Source organism: Passer domesticus, chromosome 4 (genome assembly GCF_036417665.1).
Source record: "Passer domesticus isolate bPasDom1 chromosome 4, bPasDom1.hap1, whole genome shotgun sequence".
Taxonomy (NCBI): domain Eukaryota; kingdom Metazoa; phylum Chordata; class Aves; order Passeriformes; family Passeridae; genus Passer; species Passer domesticus.
The window spans coordinates 52423396-52449028 of record NC_087477.1 but is presented as its reverse complement, the minus strand read 5'-3'; the positions used below and the strand labels follow the sequence as shown (position 1 = coordinate 52449028).

At 46.5% G+C, this 25633-nt stretch overlaps 1 protein-coding gene and 1 long non-coding RNA gene across 3 annotated transcripts in view; one reads left to right on the top strand and one right to left on the bottom strand.

The window, feature by feature from the left end:
• Positions 1–1255: 1255 nt before the first annotated feature.
• On the bottom strand, positions 1256–3137 carry HELT (helt bHLH transcription factor). 2 transcript variants are annotated; one of them, XM_064417890.1, is made up of 4 exons: positions 2819–3137; positions 2352–2456; positions 2119–2215; positions 1256–1995 (listed from the first exon to the last, which is right to left on the bottom strand). In XM_064417890.1, the coding sequence occupies exons 1-4, from the start codon at positions 2843–2845 to the stop codon at positions 1499–1501; spliced, it is 726 nt and encodes a 241-aa protein (XP_064273960.1). In that variant the 5' UTR covers positions 2846–3137; the 3' UTR covers positions 1256–1498. The 2 variants fall into 2 exon arrangements, with proteins under 2 accessions (XP_064273960.1, XP_064273961.1); XM_064417891.1 differs by having other exon boundaries at positions 1256–1992.
• A 2139-nt stretch (positions 3138–5276) lies between these two features.
• The window catches only part of LOC135299219 (uncharacterized), a 31113-nt gene continuing 10756 nt past the window's right edge, over positions 5277–25633 (top strand). The window contains exons 1-2 of the long non-coding RNA XR_010361251.1: positions 5277–5468; positions 7004–7108. This is a non-coding gene — a long non-coding RNA (uncharacterized LOC135299219). The remainder of the gene's footprint in view (positions 5469–7003; positions 7109–25633) is intronic.

Genomic DNA, 25633 nt, shown 5'->3' with positions numbered 1-25633 from the left:
AAAATCTACTTAGCAAAGGAAAGTTTTGTTTAATTTGGTTAACAGGGATCAAAATGCTGAATATATTTATATTTTCAGGAAAATGCCATATCTTTAATGCTTCAGTGACAAAGAGGGATCACAAGAGCTTAAAGCACACAGAATAAAAGTCATGTAGCATTTTGACCATATTCTGCAGTGCTGATAAAAATGAGTATTGGACATGTGTCTTCATAATAGGCACCAGCCATCCTGCTGATGAATGTTTGGCTGAGTCCATATTGTTCTGTGTACACTGACCAAAAGAGAAGTTCCCTCTGGATTTACCACCCTAAAGGTGTCCCGAGGAAATGGGGGTGGTTTCTCCCCTCCCTAGCTGACTCCTTACCATCATCCCGCCGTGTGACCTTTTCCCCACTAATCTGGGATAGGAACTTTTCTTGTATTTACAGGTTAAATGGAAGATACACATTCCACTTTTTACTCATTGTAATGAAGATCTTTTTGTCTGTCTCCGAATAAAGGGTCGGGTTGGTTTACAAATTGCGGGTCAGCCCATTCCGCGACCTGGGCAAACAGCCCAGGTCAAATCTCCTCAAAGCCTCCCCACCCAACTGGAATAAGTTAATTTACCCCTCGACGGCTCCGGCCCCGCCGGGCATGGCCGGGCTTCCCTGCTTCCAGGGGCTATGGAGACACCCGGGACGCTTGGTTCAGGCGGGGCTGGAGTTCCCCGTCGGGAGGAGCCGTGCCGGCGGCGAGGCTGGAAGGACTCGTTCCCGGAGCTTCCACTGGTTTTATTCTCAGCGCCCCGCACCTCCGCGGCGGCCGCCTGCCCTCCCCGCCCCGTCCTGCGCCTTCACCATTACTCTTCCTCCTCTGAACAAGCTGCGCCGCAGAGAAATTCGCTGGCAAAGCACACGGGAGATGCCGTTCGGACACGTGCCTCTGGAGCACCCTCCACGGGCGCGTGGGAGGGCAGCACCCGCAGGGTTTGCGGGGGAATGGGACATCCGCCACCTCCGGAGTACCCCGGCACTCCCTCCCAGCCTCCGGTGACAGCCTGGGAGCAGAAGCCGGCGGCACCGACCCCCGGCCCGTCGCGTCCTGCCCCGCCTGCCCGAAGCGCCGGCCACGGCCGGTGCGTGCAGCAAGCTCCCCGGCCCTCGCTGACCACGGCTCGCTCGTGGGTTTTTTTTGCCCTGGGTGGCTGCGTGGGGAGACTCCCACCGCCACCCGAGGAAGCTCCCTCACGGAAACAAAAAGCAGCGGCGGGTATAAACTTTTATTCCAAGGCATAACTTGTACAGGCACTGAACCCGGAGGTGGGAAGACGAGCGGGTGGGGACAGCTTCAGGCCCTTGGAGAGGGCGGGCGGGGGCAGAGCTGGGTCCCCGGGGGCTCCTCGCCAGCCGGGACCCCTGCGCATCTCCCTGCCCCCAGCAGCCTCCCCGTGCGCCCGGGTGTAACCCGCAGTGTCCGCGGTCATAAATAGATGTTTTTTAGGCGGGACGAGTCTCTATAGCATGGAGGGGTGCTGGCCCGGGGGCAGCCCGAACGCGTTGGGGTGGGAATGGCCGAGGAGGTTGAGGTAGTGGCGGTCCAGCCCCTGCACGGATGAGAGGAAAGTGCTGCGCTGCTGGCCGGGGCTGGCGAGGGGTACGGCGGCGCTGGGCAAGTGGTAGGGCAGGGAGGGGTTGCGGGCGGCGCCGTGCCAGGGGAATGGCCCCCCCGAGGGCGGCTGGAGCACGCCCTCGGCGGGACTGTGGACGTGCCCGGGGCACTCGGGCCCAGGATGCAGCGGGTAGGAAAAGTCCGGCTCCGGGAGGGAGCCCAGGGACGTGAAGAGAGGCTCAGTAACGAAGCGTGCTTTGGACTGGAGAAAGGCCAGGATGCGGGCGTACTTGGTGTCTTTGGTCTCCATCCTCTCTACCGTCGTCAGGTAGTGGACCAGGTTCTTCATGCACTCGTGGTAGCCGTAGTGGAAGTAATTGGCGAACTCGGAGAGCAGCTCTGCTGGAAAGGAAAGGGAAGGGAATCGAGCTCCTCAGGGTGTGGTCGGGAGAGGAGCGGGGAAGGCCGCCTCCACGCCGCGAGTGACCTGGCGGGGGCCGCGGGAGGTCGCTCCCGCCCACCTACCCTTCTCCCGGCCGCGGGGAAAGTCCGCCGAGTGCAGGGCTCGCAGGTACTGCACCGTCATCTCCAGGATCTCCGCTTTCTCCAGCTTCCCCGAGCTCTGCAACAGGCAGGGCAGGTGGGCATCACATCTCCCCTGAGACTGCTCTGCGTTCCACTGGGCCGCCCCCTAGCCCCGCCGTATCGGGGGGTATGTCGGGGAGAAAAGGGCGTAGGGGCTGCTCCCCCCCGCCTACCTGCTTGGCCAGAGCCATGGGCACCGTCTTCCCCAGCTCGGTGAGGCAGCGGTTGATGCGGTCCCTCCTCCGCTTCTCAATCACTTTGTGGGAAACCGGCGTCCTCTGCAAAACATATGGGGCGCGTTAGTGGGGAAGAGAAAACAGACGGATCCAGTCTCGCTGTGACAGCCGGCCCCGGTCTCGACCCCTCCAGGGAAGCCAGTCCCCAGCCCCGCTCCGAGCAGTGGTGCCGGGCGCGACGCGGCTTCGGGAAGGATGGTGCTCCGGTGGCCGGTCCTCGCCGCGCGGCCCTGGAGGCTCCCCGGCTGCGCGAACGGCCCCGGCAGGGCAGCCTTGTTTTTGTGAGGGACGTGTGGTTGTTTTTTGTGGGGAGGCTTTTCAAAGGGAAAGGCGGCGAAGGGCTCGGGGCCAGGCCGGCTTGGCGGCCCCGCAGACCCGTGCGCGCAAGGCGGGCGACGACTCACCCTCCGCTCCTTGAGCTTGGAGGCCATGGTGGGCTCTGCATCCCCTCTCTCTTCGGCCCCCTTATAAAGCCATCACTTCTTGGGGGGGACCCCGGGGGGCCTCCACGGGCCCGCTGATCCCATAGGATTACGGGAGAGCGGCGCCGAGGGAGTGTATGCATTAAAGATCAGGGTGGAAGGGGGCGAGGGGATGAGGGGTTTTTTTTCTTCTCTCTTCTTCCTTTCTCCCCCTCCTCGCCCCCGTCCACGCAGCCGGGGGCGGCCCAGCTGTGTCGCCCCACGTGGACCTCGGGGACACACGTGACTGTCCCACAATAGCGGCGGGGACGGGGCCGGGGATGCGGCGAGCGGGGCGCAGGACGCGGTATCGCGCCCTGCGCCCCGCTCGCCGCATCCCCGGCCCCGTCTCCGCCGCCAGCCTTCAAATCCCCGGCACCCCCTACCCCTCCCCTTAGCCCCGGAGCTGACTGCATTTTAAAGCCTGTCCAGAGTCATTAAAGTAATTAAGTAAGCCCTTAATAGGCTGTTCCGCCCAGTTCAAGGGAGAACCCTTGGAGACGGAGTGGCCCCGTTTGTTCTCAGGCTTTTCTCACACGACTTGGTGACACGTCCATCTTTATAAGAGATGGCAGCGAGGATTTTTTTGTTTACACCGCTTTATGCGCCGGGGACACCCCGGCAGGTGTGGGACCGGGGGGCTGGCACACGATATCCCCCCCATCACCCCCCCTTTTTTTTTTTCCGTCGGCCCAGGGAGGCTCTCGCCAGCCTTTGGCACACGACGCTCCTTTTTTGTGTGGTGTGCGCGTCTGTGCGTTGTTGTTTTACCCCCCCTGCTCTCCCCCTCTCCTTTGGAGAGGCTCAATTTGTAGCCTATTATCCTATAGGAAAATGTCCCATTGAAAACTATGAATAGTTTCATTGGGCCTAAATTTTAATAATGCGGGTCAAAGAAAAGAGGGGCAAATAAAGAGGGGATCGCAGCTGGTCCGAGAGTGCATTATTCGGTGTCACCTGCGAGCGGGATCGCCGACAGACCCCCTATTCATTTGCCTAATTTTGGTCAATTTAACAAACTTCAGGAGAAATTATTGTGGCATTGTTAAGGAGGGTAAAGCTTTCTGATCGAATTAACAGCATGTTTTGATCCGGTAAATGTCATTAAAAAGAAAGAAACAATCGCGTTTAAAGGGGGGCTCCGAGTTAAACGCGCCAAGTGGAGACGCCGGAGCGCAAAGCTCACAAAGGGAGCAAGTAACTGCCACAGGGGAACTTTTGTACGCTCACATTGCTGAGGTTTTTTACACAAAAAGGCATTATTTCATACTTGAATACGTTTAATCCAACAATTGTCTATTTTCTGCAAACATATTTTCACAGCATTGTTAGCTTTCCTCTCCGCGGCCCTCCGCCCGGGCAGCCGCGCTCCTCGCCTGGCGAGCGCACCGAGCCCCCGACCCGCCCCGCACAGCCCCGCACCGCCCCGCACCGCCCCCGCCGGGGCCGCCCCGCCGCGCCGGGGGGGCCGCCCGCCCCCGCCGCCCGCCGCCCCCCCGACAGCGCGGCGGCGGGCGCGGGCCCCCCCGGGCCTCTCCACGGCCGGCGGTGCGCCTCCGGCCCCGGCACGGACCGCGGGGCCGCCCTCCCGTCCTCCCCCCGCGGCTCCGCCACCGCCCCCGGCCCCGGCTCTGCCGCGGGGCTCCACCACCCCCGAGGGGGAGGGAAAAGCCGGGAGCGACCGGGCCGGCGGCGGGGCAGCCCGGCGCCTGGCTCTGCCCTCCCGGGCGACGCCACCGATTTTACCACCACTGCGGTAAACGGCGATATCCCCGCCATGTGAGCTCGGGCAGTTGTTCTCTCGGAAACTCCCACGTCCTCTCCCGTATTCCACGTTTTCCCACCCTTTTCCCTTTGCGGTTTAAAAAGGGTGAAACCATCCCCACCATATGTCCCCGGGTGAGCACGGCGGGTGGCACCGCCGCTCTCGCCCGTTCGTTTCCCCAGAGGCGGCCGGAGGATAGGCGAGGTGCCGGCCCTCACCCCACTGCCCCGGGCTGGTTCCCACCTCTCCGGGCCGGTCGGGAGCGCCGAACGACTCCGCGGGAGGAGGCCGTGGTGGCCCCGGGGCGCGTCTGCCCCGGTCGGCGGGACGGAGTGGGCAAGGCTGGCTGCCCGCCTGGGCACCCCTGCGTGCCGTGCCGCCGGCCGTATTATTCTTCCAGGAGCCTTGTAGGTTTCGGTATATTCATTCTCGTACAATGGGATTAAACACTAACCGTTATCATCCAAATTAACTAAATTCTGAATAGCAAATGAGGGGGCTTTTATTTTTTTCCTCTTCTTTTTGCTGCACTGGCGGAGATGGAGTTGATCCTCTTACTGTCTGTGTTAACCGCCAGCTGCAGGCACCTGCGAGGCAACTTCTTACGCCAGGGAAGTTGTTTATTTGCTCTCTGGCTGTTCCCTCGTTGGTTCCCCCGCGGGCCGGGCTGCCCGGGTCAGCGGCGGGGGGCGCGGCGTGGCCGTGGCATCCCCGCGTGTACCGCAGCCTCGTCCTCGGAGGGCTTTGGCTGGGCTGATGCCAGAGGGAGATCACCCGACACTGCCGCGGTCGGACTGTCACCCTTGTAGGGAAGCCAGGAGAAGGCAGGTTTGAGTATTTTTTAGTTTCCCTCGAGCGATTGTTGGCTCTCCTTGCGGGACACCCGTGTACGGCTCTTTGGCAACCCACGGTGCACACGCGCGTCCCCATCACCCTCCACCGCTTTTCGCCTCTCGCCCAGGAGCCCCGCGGGCCGCAGCGTTCTCCCCAGGCAAGGGGCGAGTCGGCGGCCGGGGCGCAAAGCCCTGTCCGGTACGCGCGGAGCGGGATGAGCCCGCCCTCGCCCCGGAGGCTGCAGGGCGAGGGCTGCAGGGCGAGGGCAGGCGGTACCGCCACGGGCGCCCGTCGCCCTCTCCCCGCGGCCGGCCCGGGCTCCCCGCCTGGTGGGGCTCGGCCTCCGCGTTGCGCTGCCGGGATGCGCACGGGTGCCGCGCCTCAGTGGCGTGTGGCTGCCGTCCCGTGGGAACTGGCGCTGCCGATATCTGCCAGACATGGGCTGTGACAGGGAGGTGGAGATCCTCTGGGAGTCGTCAAGCTGAATTGACATCTAGGTTTGCCTTTTTGAGAAAACAGATCATCTTCCCTCTGTTTCTTCACCCCCTCTTTTCTTTTATGATTCATATATAACATTGAGGTTACATGCAATTACTTCACCAAGTAATTGAAACTGTGGATATTAGGCTTGAAAATAATTGTCACTGTGTGACATCAGATAACCAGTCTCCCATGGAAAGAGTTGTCCATGCAACTGGTGAATCAAGTGCAAAGTTGTGCCCTAGTGTGGCTAGGGCTGGGGATGACCCTGCCATCATGGTAGCCCCATACTGGAGGTCCTGCTGGGTAAGGTGGACAGGAATTCACGCTTCTGGATGATCTCATGACTGTTAGGGAGTGGGAGAACTCACAAGGTGCAAAAGGTCCTACTTGTAGAGGTGATAGCTTTATTACTTGGCAATCCTGGATCTGGAAAGAAGACGTGAACCCCACTCAAGAGAAAGCATTTAGTTTAGGAGCTTAACCCTCAGCTGTATATAGATCATCACGTGTTGCCAGCTTTTGCTGTGAGTTAGTTTACTCTTGCACTCTCAGTGAAGGAAGCTAGGTTAGGTTAGTGAGTTTCCAGTCTTTTCATAGCTCCTAATGCACTCTGCCTCTGTGTATGCTTGGTCCACATCTCACATCTCCACCTTGTTCCTCAGGTGCAGAGGTATTCCTTACCTCAATGATACTGTTTGTTCCAGTTGAAGTCCACTTCCATGTCTTCCTTCCTAATGGAAGGACCATGCTCCTCTGTTTGCTCACCTGCCAAGAATAGTAGCATCAGCAGGGGGGAGGTGATAACATGATAGGTCTTGGGACACCATGCCAATATGGTCCTTTGCAGAAGAAGCCATGCTCGTAGCTATGAGTCTCTTGTATTGTTGGGTAGATTCAGAGTGCTCTCCTCAAAATCCTAGAGTGCTCAAAGAAGTGCTATTTGTGCTTCAGAACATTATGTTCTCATTCTGTGAGATATGGTAGTAAGCCCATAAGCCAAACTTTGATCCTAAAAACTCTAAAACTTTGATCTTTATCATAGGCAGTTGTCAAGTATCTCTGTGGTGGAAGACAGGACTTCCAGGTCAGTAGTGCTCCTGAGTGCTGCTATGTGCTTCTCAAATTCCATGTTTGAGGAGGCACAGTTTACTGTAAGTATGTTTTGTGGTGTAATTTCTATATAACATACTCTGTTCTTCATGATTAAAAGCTTTTCAGGAATGTGAACTCCGATATGGATTACTTTTATATTATTCTTTATATGAACTTTTTTGATTGTGGATTGCTTGAAAGTCATTCTCATATGTTCCTGTAATTTGTAATAACTCCTTTGTTGACTTTTTCCCCAGATACAAGATCTTAAGTTTATGTTTAGATTTATATGTAGTATAGCTAATGTATTCAGAATTACATTGGGTAAAATGTTTCACTGATTAAAATCAAGCATAGTTATATGTGTTATAGCCATTTATAGGGGCTGATTTATATCGACAGAAGACCTGATACAGCTTTTGTCCATCAAATGTGTATACATCGCAAAACTTAAGACTGCCCACTTCATGTTTGTACAAGGTGAGTCCTCCCAAGACAGTGGATAGATGTTTGCAGTTTTCCCAATGACAGCTATCTTCTCAGCCATGTCATTATTGCAACAGAATATGTTGTTCTTTAAATGACAGCCTGGCAGAATGAGAACAGAGTGCTAAAATTTATTTCAGTGGGATTTAGGTAATCATGAATCAGTGGGGAGGTGTACATTAAATTGCATGTGACAGAGGTGTTCTAAATAGCTAGATTAGAGACTGTCACAAATAAAGGCAGAAAATACAAGGACTTTTTCTGCAATGACATGTCTAATGCTGAAAAAGTCTAGCCTCTCCTCTCCAGTCTTAGTAAAAACTAAAAACAAACAAAAGTAAAAACTTTTGCTCAGCATGGCTTTACAGAGGTGAAGTTATACTTAATCCACCCAATAATATTCTATGATGATGTGAGTGGCTTGGTGGATAAAGAAAGAGCAGTGGATGCTCTGAAGAAGAGAAGGCTTCTCTTAGTGAAGACCTTGTTACAGCTTATTAGTGGTGACCTTATGACAGCTTTTCAGTACCTGAAAAGAACCTACCAGGAAAATGGAGAGGGACTTTTCACAAGGGCACATAGTGACAGTACGAGGGGTAGTGGCTTTAAACTGAAATAAAGTAGATTTTGATTAGTTATTTGAAAGAAATTCTTAACTGTGATGGTGGCAGTAGAACAGTTTGCTTAGAGAATTTGTGGATGCCTCATCCTTGGAAGTGTTGAAGGCTGGGTTGGATGAGGATCTGAGGTCTAGTGGAAGGTGTCTCTGCCCACAGCAGGAGGGTTGGAATGAGATTATCTTTAAAATCCCCTCCAACCCAAGCTATTTTATGATTCTGTGATCTTGTTGGCTTTTGATATTGTCTCCTGTAACATCCTTGTAGAGAAGCCGATGACGTGCAGGCTGGATGAGCGGAACTCAAAACTGGCTGAATTGCCCAGTTCACAGAGGGATGATCTGTGGCACAAAATCTAGTAACTCCTGGTGTACCTTGGGGTTTAGAATTTGGTCTAGTCATGTTTAACATCCTCATTATTGAGCTGGAACATACCCTGAGCAAGTTCTCGCCAGAGAATCATTCTGCCATCCAGAAGGCTCTCGACAGGCTAAAGGGTGGTCAGGAATGACATGAAATTCAGCAAAGGGAAACGCAAAGTCCTGCACCTGGGAAGACAGCCCCCTGCACCAGTACATGCTGGAGGGCTGACTGACTGGAAAGCTGCTTTTGGAGAGAGGCCTGAGGATCCTAGTGGACATCAAGATGAACATGAGCCAGCAGTGTGCCCCAAGAATATCAATGGTATCCTGGGGTGCATTAGGAAGATTATTGCCAGCAAGTTGTGGGAGGTGACCCTGCCCCTCTACTCAGCACTGGGGGAGTCCACATCTGGAATTCTGGATCCAGTTCTGGGCTCTTTAGTACAAGAGAGAGATGGCCACACTGAAGGGACTCCAGCAAAGGGCCACGAGGGTGGTTAGGGGATTGGAGCGCCTCATGTAGGAGGAGAGGCTGAAGGAGCTGACACTGCTCAGCAAAAAGAAGAAAAGGCTCAGGAAAAGCTTACCACTGTGTTCAAATACATGAAGGAAGGATGTAAAGAAGTTGAAGCAAGACTGTTTTCAGTGGTTCTCAGTCATGGGAGCAGAGGCAATGTGCACAAACAGAAACACCTGTCTGTAATAGGAAACAGCTCTTCTGCTGTGAGGATGGTTAATCACTGACACAAGTTGCCCACAGAATTTGTGGGGTCTGGAGGTGGTCCTGGGCAATGGCCTCGAGGTGGCCATGCTTGAGCAGGGAGGTTGGACTAGATGACCTCCAGAGATGTCTGCCAACCTCAACCAAGTTCTGTGCGCTTCCTGTGTGAACATTTAATTTTGGTGTAATTCAGCCACACTTTGGTTTGGCATAGAAGAAATGTATTTTTTCTTACTCTACACAGCAGATTGAGCTCTTTTACTCTGTTCTCAACAGGACAGTTCATTTAGATTCAGGGTTTCTACACCTGTGTCAAGCAGAATAAATGGGAGGTAAGCACAGTCTTTCTGTTAATTGTACTTCACCACGTGTTGTACTGCAACTCGGCCCATTAAAGACTCATTAACATCCATTATACTTATGACTGCTTTGTAAACAATGCTAATTCAATAGGACTTCAGAGTTTAATTCCCTCTAGAGTCCTTTGTAACTCCTAGCCATGACTTTCTTTCTAGCTGAAGTGGAAAAGGGGACCCCTGTGAGAGATCTATGGACCCTGCAAAGCCTATTAATTTAGTAATACCGTAGTTCAAACATCTTATTATTATGAACCCTCAGTGTTGAGCGTATTGAGTGGACTGAGGACTTATAGGACTTTTCAGCAAAGCAATATTCTTTGGCTCAGTCCAGCTTTGCTCTGATTTCAGAGAGACTGAGTGGACCAAACACTAGTCCCTGCTACACTGGCTTCTAAAGAATTATTTCTGAAATGTGCCCTCGTTGCTAACTTACAGGGTTAGGATGCTGCATTATGCATAGGCTGTGCCAAGGTTCCCCTGTATAACAGGGAGGTGATATCAATGGTCCTGCATGCTACACTGGTGGCTGGCTTTTGTGAGGTTAATCCAGCGTTAGCATATGGAAAGCAGCACAAGTCTAAAATCTCAAAGACCCTGTGAAGGCAGATAGTATAAAGTTTATACTGTTAAATTAAAAAGAGAGAAGGACTGATGCTTCAGGGCACCTGCAGAGTCTGCCTGTCTTCGAGGCAAGGACTGCAGCCCCAACCAGTTGCCTTTTGCAGCTTCATTATTGCTGTGCAGGTGGGGTGGCCAGCCCTCCTGCTGACTCTCTGTTGTGGATACCGAGTGGTCTCTGCTGCTGAAGGTTGAGTCAGCACTTGTTTCTCTGTATCCCATAGCAGCTTTGAGTTATCTAGCAGTTTGTTTGTCTCCCTTATTCAAAGAGAGAGGAGATGGATATAGCCAGGAAGGGAGGAACATGCAGCTTGAAGGCACTGTTCTGTCTGCTACTGGGAAAAGGTATGTCTCAAGAGTTAAAGGCTTTCCATTGCTATCTGACTATTTGTTTTGTGAAAGTCTTGTCCTTCTGACTGAGCACTGAAAAGAGTTCTGTTTCTGGAAAGTTTAGGTAGCTCTTCTTCAAGTCAAGTTCTTTGTCTTGCACATGCCAATAGCACTTGCCTGTTTCTGAACTCATAGCACAAAGGCAATCCAAAAGATTATGATAACATGTGAAGATCCCACAAATTCCTCAAAAATAAGTATGAAATTTGCTTGCATGTCCTGGCTCTAAAATGATCATTTTTTGCATAAGTATACCTTTGATGATAGCAGGGTGAGATCTCTTCTGCTAGACAAACAAAACATGACTGTTAAATGCAAACACTTTCTTTAAAAGCTGTCAAAGTATTCTTGGTAAGCATCATCTCCTGCTCACCCTGTTCTTTGACTCTTTCTTAGTGCATGCCTATCTAATGTCAGAGAGAGAATAACAGAGCCCTGATCATACCTTGTGGGGACATTCTTCTGCCAAAACTGTGTCTATCTGACACAGGGATAGCAGATGGTGACCAGATATTTCTGCTACAACTCTCCCTTTCTGGGTAAAATTAAGAGCATATTAAAATCTCAGTATTCATAAGTCATGAGCCCCCAAACTCTTAAGATAAGTGAAAAGTCAGGAACTTAAAATTGTCAGCAATAATAACAAGCCATCAGAACCTTGGTTATTTCAGTGGTTTTCCATTTATTTTTCCTTCCTCAACATTTATGACTCAGGTCCTCAAGCATTCTGCATAACCATTGGAATAGAAAAGTAATTTTTATTAAATCCTTAGATCCTGAAGCAGAAGTGTAAAGCACCAAATACAATTAGATTTTCTAAATGAAAACACAACTGTTTTAGGAACACTAGAAAATGTATCAGTGCTAGATATTGTGCCACCCATTTTTCATTTAATCTGACTAATTTTTTTAATTAATTGTAGCAGGCAGGGAAGAAGTACCCATGTCCCCTCTGGCTGAAATGCCATGTCCATTTTGATGGAAAGCTACTTTACATGTCATGAGCATGTATAACCATCTTGTGCGTGGTCTGAGGTCTCATTGTTTCTTCACATTCATATGCCACCCTCTTGATGGCACAGATAGGAGTGTGTCTGGGCACCCAGCCTGTTGTGGTGCTTTGAACATTAGTTACTGCTTTTTCTAATACATTTGGTTTGGTTATGGGATAGGGGAAAATAGAACATGAAAGTGTTAGTGCTAGAAAGGAGAGCTGGGAAGTTTCTCAGTGACAAGCACTGGAATCACTTACTCCATTCTATTGATCTGGCATTGTTTCGCCCAATATATGTACGTACATGAAAATAATATGTAAATGGCAGAGGTATGAAAAGCACAAACTTCTGCACTGTTATCCTATATGAATATGTGAAGATCCATATAAAATGCTGATTGGAATGTCACTGTGCCCCATGGCACTTGCGGCTGACAAGCTAGGATGGAGTGAAAAATAAGTCCCACTGTTTGGTCCTGGCATTTGCAAGGTGGGAACATCCTAATTCTTCTTCCACAGCCCATCTGTGGTGCTGAAGACAGGCACCATTAGATAAAGGAAAGAAACGACATTGCCTGTATTACTTGTCACCACGAACTTTTTAAAAATAGCTTAATGTCGAACAGTGTTAACACTCGTGGCAAACAGGCAGGCTTTTCTTCCATCACATGAGCATCGTCACCGGGGAGGCTGCTCAGCTCTCTCCGCGAGTGGAAGCCTACAAAGCTTTGTGTAAAACTGCGGGAACATTAGGGGTTGGCTACTGCCCTCTGGTGATCGTCACCAGCGCCTGAGGTTTTAACTCGCCTTTTATTTTCTAATCAAATTGCTAAAAATAAACTTTGTGTGTGATCAGATGCATGAAATTCAGTATTATGAAACAGTGCCTGATTCATCAGATCTCAGAATTTACACCAGATGATGAAATGTTCCTAGCATGGACACCAGCTGATACAGCTCTAAAAATACAGCTAATGCAATCCAAGCATTCTGTTAGGCATTTATATTGTCACCTAAGTTAATATTTCCCAGTTCTTAAGAAACTGATATACCTTGGTTTGACTAAGCTTATTAAGAGAATTTTTGCCTAAATAAAAACATTGCTGCATTTTAAATACAGCCTTTCAATAATAATCAAGTCACCCTTATTAAAAAAAAAAAACAACCCTCAACATAACAAAACAATTACTATGGGAAACTTTATAGAATATAAATTATTGAGAAACAGAGTTTATGGTTCAAGTCATGGTTTAGCTGAATTTGTGAGTAACATTAGACACCTCTCTCCCCTTTTCTTTTTTTTTCCCCCTTCTGTGCTAAAATGATCAAATATCTGCTAGTTAAGAAGTAGGATATGTGGTTTTTTGCTCTAGTTATTGATGCAAAATGCTCAGCTCCCCGATTAAGTTCTCATCAAATGTTACCTGATGGAAGGGCTGCTTGACCAGAATTCTGATGCTGGCATTAGAGGGCAGCCTTGAGAGTTTCTTTGATTTTTTTTTTAAATATATCACTCTGCCTAGGATCTAATTTAAAGCAGCTTGGGGCTATTTTTGCTCTAAATGCAGTACAGTCATTTAAAACCCCCTGTCTCATTCAGTCCAGCCCCCAGCTGTGCCGCTCACCGCTGAACATCAACACGCGCGGGTTAGGAGCAGCCCGATTGCTCTGCAGGTGGAGCAGCTATAATTATGAGATCCTCAGAGCGACAAGTGTGCTGATCTAATTGGCCTGAGTATGAAACACACCAGGCAAGGGAGTCAGTCACCTTTACTTTTATCCTGCAAGACTAATTGAGTGGTTCGCAGCTCTGCTTTGCTTTCAGCAACGCAACTTAGTGCAATGAATGTGCTGAAGTTCTCTCCAGCATCACACAGACTGCTCCAGACATATGTGCAGTGCAGCTTATTTGTTCTGCCATGCCTTTTGGCCTCTTGCTTCTAGGCCCATGAACACCACTTACCATCATCTGAGAATGTCTTCTTATTTCATCGTTTATCCTTCAGACTTATGTAGGGCAAAGGTTGCAAAAGTTCTTGGCATCTGCCATATCATGTAGGAGGAAAGCTGCATCAGCAGAAAGTCTCTTGTGTAATCTACTGATATTTTTGGAGATATGTTTGGGTAATAAAATGTCCGCTTTGTCTGCTGATCAGACTGCCTCATATACAGTAAAAATTGAGTGTTGTAGAAAAATGTCCTTAAGGAAGCTTTATAAAATGAAACCTTATAAAGGCATGAGAATAATTTACAAATCCCAGATTTATATTACTTATAAGGAAAGGTTCTGGAGCAAATAGAAAGCAAATTATCTTTAATTAACATCGGATTGTCAGAGGATAATGATTCATCCATCAGCTGAGGGCAGGGGAAGGTTAAAAGAAATGTGTGGAAAAAATTATGAGCTAGAGGAGAACGTATTTCAGATCCTGAATCACCTCTGCATAAACCATGTTGATAGCTGCTCTGTTTCCTGATGATTGTTCCAAATTCTGCAATCACTTGTCTTGAAATGATCTTGAATGGTCCTAAAAATAGCTTGATACTGGAGATGCCCATTTTTCCAGTAATTTCCCTAAAATGTGAGCAGAATTATTGGCTATGCAAAACAATGCTCTATCTTCATCTCTATGGGAAGATGATGTTTGTCTGCTGCAATACAGTACTTTCCAAAACAGCATCCTCTCAATTCCTATGGTTTTCAATGTGCCCTAGATACCTTTGAAGATAACCCCGTTTATGGCTGACAACTGCAGAGGTAGGAAAGTCTTGTGTCCCCTGAGCTGGTAGTTGGCCATTCAAAAAGGTGAACAGGGAGCTCGCCAAGTGCTTTGTTAATAGACCAGATTATTCCAGGTAGTGAGGTAAACCAGAAACTTTTTAGGGTAGCTTCAGGTCCTCTAAAAACTGGCTGAGCCTGAGTCAGGCTGGCTTTTGCCCCTTGGTTGCCTGAAAACCTCTTTCCCCTGCTGCTGCATACATCTGTGCAGAAGAAACCCTCTAGGAGGTTTGCCCACTCTTATCAGAGTCATGCTCATTCCAGCAAAAGCCAGGAATCTGGAAAGACTTGATTTCCACTAAAATCAGCCCACAGCAATGCCTTTTGATACTAGATACAAAGGAATCTCTTAAGTATCATTAGGAGTTCAGCATCTGAAATGTGAAAATCCTGACCATCTCGTATTGTTTATTGCTCCAGGTACATCAGTCAGCCTGCAGTAGGCATGCTCTGAAAACAGCCAGAAAGTCCATAGGAGGATGGTTCCAAATCTTTGAAAACATAATAAACAGCAGCTCAGTGAAGCAACAGACTCTGCTGCTGCTTGAGCACACCCCACACTGCTGTTTCTGTGGAGGCACTTGCAGATGTTTGGCATACAAGCCAAACTTACATGACTAACATATTACAGCATAGAAGCACAGAATATCCTGAGATGGAAGGAATCCACAAATATCATCAAGTCCAGCTCCTGATATTGCACAGGACACTGCAAGAGTCAAATCAGGTGGCTCTTGAGAGGCACTGAGAGTGCTGGTCCAAACACTTCTTGAACTCTGACAGGTTTGGTGCTGTGACCACATCAATGGGAAGCCTGTTCCAGTGCCAAACTACCCTTTGGGTGATGACTGTTCCTCATATCCAACATAAACCTCCCCTGACACAGCTTCAGGCCATTCCCTCAGGTCCTGTCACTGTCACCACAGAGAAGGGATCAGTGCCTGCCCCTCCTCTTCCCCTCATGACGAAGCTGAGAACACAATGAGGTCTCCCCTCAGTCTCCTCTTCTCCAGGATGAACAGACCAAGTGACCTCAGCCACTTCTTATCTGGCTTCCCCTCAAGGTCCTTCACCATCTTCCTTGCCCTCCCTTGGATGCTCTCTAATAGCTTTATATCATTCTTACATTGTGGTGCCCAAAACTGCCCCCAGCCCATGAGGTGAGGCTGCCCCAGAGCAGAGGGGCAATCCCCTCCCTTGCCCGGCTGGCCGTGCTGGGCCTGATGCACTCCAGGACACAGGGGCCCAGGCTGGCCCTCCTGGCTGCCAGGGCACTGCTGGTCCATGTTCAACTTGCCATGAACCAGCACCCCCAGGTCCCTTTCCATGGCACTGTTTTCCCGCATTCTTATTCCCCAGTCTGTATTTTCAGGGTTTCACTGTCCCAGGTGCAGAATCCAACACTTTTCCTTGTTGAACTTCATGCACTTGGTGATTTCCCAGCTCTCTAATTGGTTGAGGTCTCTCTGCAGGGCCTCTCTGCTTTTGAGGGAGTCAACAGCTCCCCAGCTTAGTATTATCAGCAAATTTATACTACTTGTCAATCTTGTATTCAAGTTGTTTATGAGATAGTGAGGAGAACTCGCCCTAAAATGGAGCCCTGTGGAAGCCCACTAGTTACTGGTCACCAGCCAGAATATGTGCTGTCACCTAAAACCACACAGTGGAAGCAGAAAAATAATTCATCCCAGGAAACGGCATCTCAGTAGCTTTCTCCAGTGTTATAACTGGACTCCTTCCTTTGGAGATGGTGGTCTGCAGAGCCCTATCTTTCTTCAGACTGTCCTCAGATGGTCTTCCCTCTGACCTGCTCCTGGTTGCCAACATGCAGCTCCTGGGAAGAGAGAACCCTATTAGCAAGTGATAATAATTGACTTTAATCCCTGCACCTGAATTGTCACAAGTTATTCTATCTGTCTAGTTTGATAATTGGCAATCCCATGTGAAAAAAATTGTGTGGGGACAGAGTCCTGTCACAGCAGATCTGACTTACGGGGCTGGGCTGGGTTGCACAAGGGAGGCCCAGGAAGCTGCCAGCCTACCCCACTGCTCTGCTCAGCTAACCGAATAACAAGGGAGGAGGATGATGAAAGATAAAAATTAAAGCTGGGGGAGTAACTGGTGTTTAAACATTGGAAGTTTTCCTCTGGTGTCTGTTGCTCAGGCCTGCACAAAGCTGTTTGTATGCAAATGGTGGACTTGCCCATGCTAACTGCTGCTCACGTTCTCTTAGCACAAAGCCCCAGTCTGAGGAAACTGCCAAAACACTGCAGACAGCAGGAAGGAAATACAGCCTGTTACTAATGAGGCATCCAGAAGAATTTTGACAACCATTTTGTTGGAATGAATAATGCTTAACACTACTGGCATATACATAGGATAATCAGTGGCAGTTGGATAAGGATAAGAGGTAGACTGGGAAGAGAGATAATCAAGTTTCTCATAAAGATTATTTTCCCTTTTTTTTTGGTCATCTTTCATTACTTTTTTCCCCCTATCTTTTGTGCTGTGGAATCCCTTCTTCCACTATCCATATGTTTACGTGTGGCCAGGATATACAGAGTCAGTCTTCTGCATATTGCTATTTCCTCTTACTAGTGTTTTTGTGGAGGTGAAAGCCACAGCCTCCCCCATTTGTGTTGGACCTGTGATCAAAAACCTATAGGAAACATGTATTTGCTGGACAATTTGAGATGAAGATTGTCTAAAGATAATCTCATAGAAACAAGTTATTAATTGAGCACCTGTGCATGTTGTTTTTAGGTAGAGTATGTTATGCTGTATCTATCGGAGAGAATTTGGTTTGAAATAATTACAGGGAAAAAAGTGGCTGTCTTGCTATGATGGTACCCAAGAGCAAATGTGCAGTGAAGAACACTGGCAAGCAGCACACACAGCATTGCAAGAAATGCATTTCAGTGCATTTGTTGTATAAATGTTGTATAAACCACAAGCACCACTTGTGGCTTTAATCCTGTTCTTCATACTGCTAAACTAAACAGATTTACCTAAAATCAGAAGGGGCATGTTAAGTGATGTTGATCTACCTTTTTGAGATATATCTGTGGCATGCATCAGTGAATTGCTTTCATAAGCCTTCAAAGTGGCTTGAAACCTAAAAACACTAATGAATCTGGAAGTGGAGTTAGGAGAGTATGGCGGGGGGGAGGGGGGGTTGTAACTCCATATTTTTTAAAAGTATCTTTATTTGAAATGCCATGTTAGCCAGATGAGATTGCTCTGCAGGATGGGAAGGAGACTGTCAAGAAATATGTTGATGAACTAATAGACTGATGCACACTGAGGGGCTATTTGAACACTAAGGGACTGGTTTATATTAATTTTAGATTCCCACCAAGGTAAGAAGTCTGAGCTGTCCTCTTGACCATCATGACAGGAGAAATTGGTCAAGAATGTATATGAGAGGCTGGATCACAACTGTGCTTGATGGCATCTGGAACAGGATTGTTTTGTTCTACTGTACAAGTATGCTATTTTTACTAAGCAATGATTTTTATCCACAGTTTTGTAAGTCCCTGCATTGCAAGATCTTTCACTTGGATCCTCACCTAACCTTGGCCTATAGATATTTTCCTTTTTATATGGTAAACACAAAGGATACCATATGTGTAGATTACTTACACTGACCAAGTCAATCTTCTACTGATGTCAGCAGTGGAGCCTTTGGGCACAGTTTCTGGTCTTTATTTACTTATTTCTTCCTCTTTCCATGTGAGCTGTCCTTGCTACTGCTTGTATCTGAAGCCATTCCTATTCTGTTGCAGAGGAGGTCTTGGAAATCACCCTAGTCATGGCAGTGTAAGTGTTTGGGGTATTGTTATATTATTATTTTAGACCTTCTCCATTTGGCAGTGTTGCCTGGGTGCCTCTCAGCTCTCTGCAGAGGAGTGCTGAGGCTCAGCAGCTGGTACTGCAGGCACTGACTGCACAGTGCAGGGCAGTGAGCAGGAGGAGGAAAGGGGCTATGGCTACTGCCACTCTTGATCTTGGGTGTTCTCTTTCAGACCAAAAATAATTTTATTTCACTGCTACTGGGCCTTTAAACTCCAAAACAGTCCATGTGAAAGTATTGGAGTAATTCCATTAATACCAGAGGGCATTAAATTATGTCTCTGATGGTATTGGAAACTTCTATTTTCACTTGTTAACAGTTTCAGCCTACTTAATATTTTTCTTTAAACTTGGTAATTTTCTAAACATGGAGTTAAAACATTGAAGTGTCACTGCATACTTTCTGTGGTAATAATACTACGGATTTTTGCACTGGATATTTATTTTTTATGAAAAATACAACTTTATTTTTTAAGGTAGGTAGTGTCTGAAGAAGTATGTGGTTTTTCAGATACGTGTGGGTCAAAAGATTTAATTCACCTCTGCTGTATTGCTTCTGAACTCAGTGAATTTACATTAGTGTTAAATTTGAGCAAACCTTCCCTAGCAGCTGTCAATCTGCTCTAGTCTTTAACCTCGCTGTTAAAAACAACCTCTTAAATAGGTTTTGGAGTTGTGTTTGGTTAAGAGAGGGAGATATTTCTTCTTTATTCCAAAACACAGAATACATAAAGGAGCACTTGAGCTGCAAAAATGTCTTGTAATGCTGATGTTCAAGCACAAGAATTACCAGATGGGTGTCAGAAGAAAGATCTGTAAGGAAATGAAAAGCCCTAGAATTGTATCCCATGCATCAGGACATGGTGCAGGGAGCCCATAGCTAGCCCTAGCAAAACCTATGGGAGTCCAGAAAAAAAAGAAAAAGAAAAAAGAAAAAAACCCCAGCTTTCATTTATAGTTTTTGTACAGACTCTCCTTACTGGAAGTTGGGGCACACCTTCTTTTTCATTCAAAGCACTTTTTTATGTGCCACTGTTGTGTTATCAAAGTGATAAATTGTGGTCTCAGGCAAAACAGTTAAAGCAAGAAGGAGGATGACATTAAAAGAAAATTTAGGAGGAAAACCAGACTAATTTTCTTGATTTGATCTATTATACTAAGGCATAATCTTTCAAAGTTGCATTAGCAGTAATCTTTAAACGTCCTGTGCAGAAAGCTCAGGGGAGCACTGTAGGGAATTTTCCAACCCTGGTAAAAGGGAGAAATAAATTGCTTAATAAGCTATTCTCCATTTGTAATCCTTATTACATTTCACCCTAATCACTGAGCATTAACAACAGCAGCTGTGATAGCAGAAGTCGTACATTTCAGATCAGACAGTTTTCCCTCTTTTTCTGCGAACTTCATTTTCCAGTACTATTTTAGGCTTTTGGGGACTTTATTTAGCCGTGTAAATTTTAGTTTCCAGAAGCACAGAAGCAGATTTTCTAATCAACTTGCTGAAGGCAAATTGCTGTATTCAATATCAATGAGATACATTGTCAAGAAGTTTCAGATTTTTAGAAATTTAAAGGGCCAGATAAGCTCAGGTACTGCAAGTGTTTTGCTAAATAAGATTGTATTTAAGACTTCTTCTTTTCCAGTGGAATTTGTACTCTTCAATCAGTGTGAAAGGTCTGTCAATGGAGGGCTTAACCCGATAAGCAAACAGTCAAATACCTAAATAAGCTCTTGCCAAGTGGGTGTTGTTTTCCTGTGGTTCTCGGAAAACAACATACGTGAAAGGTGATACAATTTGACCTCTAAACATGCTGTGAAGATTGGTAAACAATCCAGGGCATCTCCTACAGACTGAGGAAAGCTCTTCCAACAGATAAAGATTTGTTGCAGCAATACTAGGTTTACATTAAACAGTGGATTTGATATTTTCTACTATTTGACCTAATTTTTGTCGTTTTGGTAGAAAGTAGTGTTTTCTCTATCTGATCTTTCTGTCATTTGTGAGCTACATTTGGAAATGAGCCTTGAGCCTCAGCCCAGGTATCCCACTGGAGAAATGGAGACCTGACCCTTCAGTTAATCACTGGGATGTCCTGTGCAATGCTTGAGATATCATACATCCCTCAAACCAGCACCCAGAGTTAAGGTACTTCTGCACCATAGCCTGGTGGTTACTCTTGCAAGGCACATGGCAGACAGTGGGTACCTTCCTTCAGCCACCAATGCACCCGTGCCTGCTTTCTCTTGGGAAGTTTTTCCCATATTTTTCTTTAGTTTTCTCTGTTGGGTATGTTTGCTTCCACAGCACCATTAATGTCATTTTCCAGATGAGACATTTAGTTGAGGTTTTGTAAATTCTTCACGGTTGACATTCATCTTTTTCTAATGCATGGAATTATCTTCCTGATTCCTTCAAATGGAACCTGGGTTAAATCTGAGGGTTCTTCTTCAGATCTGTAATAAGGTCACAAAAATACTGGTCTGGCTAGCCCATGCTAGGACATTTGACAGTTTTCTTCAGGATTTGGTCCATGACACAGCTGCAGTTCACAGTCCATGAGAGACCAAACAGCATGTATTTGACTTGGACTGACATGTCAGCTCAGCTTGGGATTTTGCCCTTCACCAGTCTTTCATTCTGCATGCTTTACAATTTTGCAGTCTAAATAACAAATCATCCATTTGGGGATTTAAAAACTCAACGTTTTTCAAAGGAGCAGGGGAAGAGGGAGACCCTTTCAGCAACAGCTTGGCATGATAAGAGCAGAGCAATGCTGACATATATCTCCTCTAGACATATTTAAAGTCCACATGGAAGTGATCCTGTGCAGCCTACTCTGAGTGAACCTGCTTTGGCAAAGGGGTTGAGAGAGCCAGAGAGCCCTCCTAACCGCAAGCATTGTGCGATTCTATGATGAAGTATAGAAAAAACTTCAGCACTGAACGTCTTCCCAGAGTATTCTCTGATTTCATGTAGACTTTGGCACTGCTGTCCTTCATGGCTCTGATTCACATGTGCTTTCATCTGCTGCTTTAGATTCTCATCTGTGCTCACAGTATCAGAGCACTGCCATAGGTCAGTGTGACGGCTGTGCCTTCCTTTGGCCAGCAAATTCTCTTTGCTTTGTCCCAAGTTAATTCTGAATTTCCCTGTACTATTTTGCTAAACACTTCTTGTCCCAAGTATGAATTATGTCTTTTGTTAGAAGTTCACCAAACTTAGTCACAGATCTGCTTGCTGTTTCCCCTTTCTTTTTGTACTTTAAACTATACTACTTTCATGTCTGAACTTTATAAGGCACCTTACTCTTCATTCTTTTTACAATGTTTCACAGTTGACACAATTTTCTTTGGTCAGCTGGAAGCTCCTACAAAGTAGTTTTGAGCTGCCTGTTCCTAGAAATTAGACTTATTTCTGATTGTTTTCCTTTCTGCTGAGACTCAGGGCTTATGGGTAAACCATAGGTTGTCTTCTCCAAGGTGATTCTCCTGGTTCCTTTTCCAGGGTTCATTATACCCTAAAAGTTGTGACTCTGGTGGGGATCTGTCTTTTGGTGTCTGAGCTCTACCTGTGCAGCACTAGGACTAATTTCACAGCAGTTTTGTAAAGCTCTGTTTCCCTGCAAGCACGGCTTGCTGTTACCCTCCCACTCTGTACATGGATATGATGGACAGCTCAGTGAGGACTGGAGAAAAGACAAGAGGTGTGATGGCTTAAGATGAATTGAGCTATGGAGGAAGTATGGCTGGACTGATGTATTTTGTTTGGTGAACAGGTGAGCTGACCAGCCCCTGGAAGAAGTTGATGGAACTGGTAGTTTTTATTGGGACAGCATATTTTCTTTAGGAGGACCCCAAGGAGTAAAGCTGGATTGTTTTGACAAGTCAGCATTGAAAAATAATATTGATCCACCTAGTAATCATACCTCCTTATTCTGTTTCTCTTATGCTTCAGATAGTTTTTTTTTTCCTTTTGTGAGTGCGATAAGAAAGAGTACTAACCTAAAATATATTGTAAATGTAACATCTTAGGAACTACTTGAGGTGGGATGCCTAGAAATATTGCCACTGAATTTTCTCACAGGTGTTTCTTTTGCATTAAGTCTTTCAGCTAGAGACTCCTTGGTAAGAAAGGTGTGGTGAACCTCAGATCAGTGTGTTTACTTGAGTTGAAAGTAGCTTTTAAGCTAGGTACTTAATCCTCTTCTGTTACTCAAGAAACTGTCACTGAGACCAGGAGTTTCAGCTGAATCATTGCCATGATTGAGTCTGTCTGCACTTTGTATTATAGATAAAATAGAAGCATCTTAAGATGAAATTTTTACTAATAAGTCTTTAAATGTAATAAAGTATTTTTAAAACAAATGGCTATTTGTAAGCTTTAAATGTGTATAAGGAAAAAGTTGTTTTAAAACGCCATTATGATATGGTGCTAAAACAGCTTTGGGACACCTCTGCCTGCATACTCTCCTGCAAAAGTGTGAATCTCTATTTTATATGGAATGGCAAGAGTTTTTACAAATAATAGAAGACAAATAATCTTTACAAGCAGTAGACATGTGTGATGTATTTCAAAAGGATAATTGATTTAAAATTGTATGAAGTGACACAATATGCACAACTTCCATCAGCAATACCTTGAGAACATTTTGTGACTTGGGAAAAAGGCTCTTAGAAGTATTTGAGTGGGACCAAAAAGTCTCTTTGGCTGCCAAACAGTTGTGCAGGGGCTCTTTCAGTCTTTGGCCACACTGTGCAAATCCAGTCTAATCTGGTTAGTCTTAAAATATATGGGCCCACCTATAAAGCACAGCATATATAATCATGTTTATGTGGCCTCTGGGCCAACATCAAGAAGCATGGGTGAAAATTAGCATGTTGAAATATACAGATGTGAATATCAATATGCAAGATCATTAATATTTTTGTTTAAATTTATCTCATTAAAAACTGTGCTCGCTGTATTTTGGGAGACTGAAGGGTTTTTGTTTGTTGTTTGTTTTTTTTTTATGTAGAATCACTTGATGGGCATACTGCACAGGTTGTACAATCATTGTGAAAATGAGAGTCGGCCTTTTGTAACCTCCTCCCTTCTTTATTAGGTTATCTCTTGCCTCAGTGATCCTCTGCCTAATGAATTCTAATTCTCTGTACCAATGGGAGCAGTTTGATCCTATTTTGCCCCCTCAGGGCACCTCAGCATATGTGAATGGTTAACTCTGATCTCAGATAACTGGTTGCATTCTTTTGGGAAGCCCAAGCCAGTGACATTATTTTAACCTTTTACCTACTTAACTTCTCCCTAACAACTGTAGTTGCCTCTGCTCTACCTACCTTGCAGCCCAGCAAAAGGCTCAGGTATTCACAGCAAATACATAACACATAATACATGATACATGCAAACACATATGCTTGTAACTTGCAAAATACTAACATTCTCCTCCATGTTATTGTCCAGTCTTTGCTGCTGAAGGAACTGCAGGGATGACCATTTTAAATAGCTTTGCAGTTGGAATTGTGCATGTTTCTCCAGCATGCAGTGTCACAACAGGGTTGGCAAAGGCAGCTTGAAAGCGAGCACGGGCCCAAATTACTACAACAGGCTGATGAAATGCTGTGGAAAAAGCAGTGTTGCAAGTCAGGCAGAGGTAAGCAACAGGCATGGGGGCTGGGAGTGTGGAGAGTCCAGACTCCAGGAAACCCAGTCTGCTGAAGTCTCAGAAGGTGCAGAGGTCATGCAGTCAGCCTCTGGTGTAGGAAGCTGCCTCTTGCCCAAGGGTCACCATGGTGCTGATGGCCCTGGGGAAGGAACCCAGCTCAGCCTAGCTGTGCAGATGGAATGTGATCTACAAGGCAGGATGCACCTTAGACGTCTTTTGCTCTTTGGTGTGTTTAAAATACAGCTTGCATCCATGCCAAGGTTCATGGACCTGACCTTGTTGGCTCACAGAAGCTCTGCAGAGGTTGATGGATGGTCATGGGAAGGGCACCTGGAATATCTTGGCTGCAGCACACACAGATCACAGGGATGTGGCCATAGGGTTTGCAGGGACGTTCCCCAAGAAATCTGCCTGCACAGCTCTGTGCAGAAACAGTTCTTGGCCAAAAAGCCCAAGGCTGTGCTTTGATGGAGCACTTTGGCACCAAGGTGTGCTGAAGAGGTAGAGGATCATTCAGTTATTTGCAGTGGCATTCTTGTGGCAATGATATTAGGAATGTTCGTGGAAAATAACATTAAAATCTGAACTTTTTTTTCAACACTGGAAACCAGGAGAAGATAATGTACTGTCCAGACTAAGGCAGTTGCTTGCAAATTACAGTTTTACTAATAACAATATTTGGTTGGTAAAAATGGGGGAAAAAAAAGCGGAGACACAGAAGTAATTTTTTTCCTCCCTCTTCTTTCCTTTTTTTTTTCCCCTGAAACATCCCACAAATCTCCACTGGTTCAGAAAAAAAACCAAACAAATGTTCCTTTTTGTTTTCTATTTATTTTAAAATTAAATTTGGGTTGAAAGAGTAATTTGAAATGACAGGCTGAACTTTTGTACTGAAAATGTCAAAAGGAGGAAAAAATAAAATATAGTGGTGACTAAATGGCGAGGTGGAAGCCTGAAACTATTGATATTGGTATGAATCTATGATTAGTTTTGAGCTGCAGAGAAAAACACAATGACTTACAGATCATGGGTTTGAAATCTCTGTGTACTGTGCCAGGGGTTAAAACAATAATTGTTCAGACAGAATTATTTTCAGCATGAAGGCAGTTGTCTTCAAGGAACACTGCCATTCTGTTTATTCATCTTGAGATTTCTGTGCAGTGTCCTCCTTTTCCCCCACTTTGCCTGTGGACCAGTAAGACAGTTGAATAAAACAGATACTTGAAAACAAAATAAGAGGGAAATATTCCTTAAATAAAGTTGTCAAGCATGGAAATATTCTGCCATAGGTGTCTGAATTGTTGTTATTAATTGCCAGAGCATAGAAGATTGCTTTTGGACTGGGTGCTAATATATTCTGAGCAAACAAATATTCCCACCCTGAGGAGCTCAGTCTGTGTTAAAGTCCACCCTGAGGAGCTTTGTTTGGGTCAAAGGCTAAAGGCATTTTGGCAGGATAGGATGAAACTGAGAAGCTGCAGTACAGCCTGGTAGACAATAATGCCAGCAGATCTCTTCTAATGGTTTTCCTGAAGGCCTTCTTAGTGAAGCAGTGTTTAAAAAAGCATTAAGATGGAAGGAAAACATGGAAGCACCCCAGGAAGGCAGTGACTAAGGGTGGATGTCAATAGGTGGGAGAGGCTTTTAGCTTTGCACTGGAGGGAAGAATGGCAGGTTAGGTCCTGGGACAGGGGAGGGGATGGGCACAGGTGTGAGCTACATCCATCTCTCAGATGGGATCACCAG

What these genes read in the sequence shown, in the direction of transcription:
- HELT (XM_064417890.1), bottom strand. Translation starts at nt 2,845, where the DNA reads ATGGCCTCCAAGCTCAAGGAGCGGAGG. An exon ending in CCATGGCTCTGGCCAAGCAG is followed by an intron (nt 2,216 to 2,351) that starts GTAGGCGGGGGG and finishes TGCCTGTTGCAG; the next exon opens with AGCTCGGGGAAGCTGGAGAA. An exon ending in TCCCCGCGGCCGGGAGAAGG is followed by an intron (nt 1,996 to 2,118) that starts GTAGGTGGGCGG and finishes TTTCCTTTCCAG; the next exon opens with CAGAGCTGCTCTCCGAGTTC.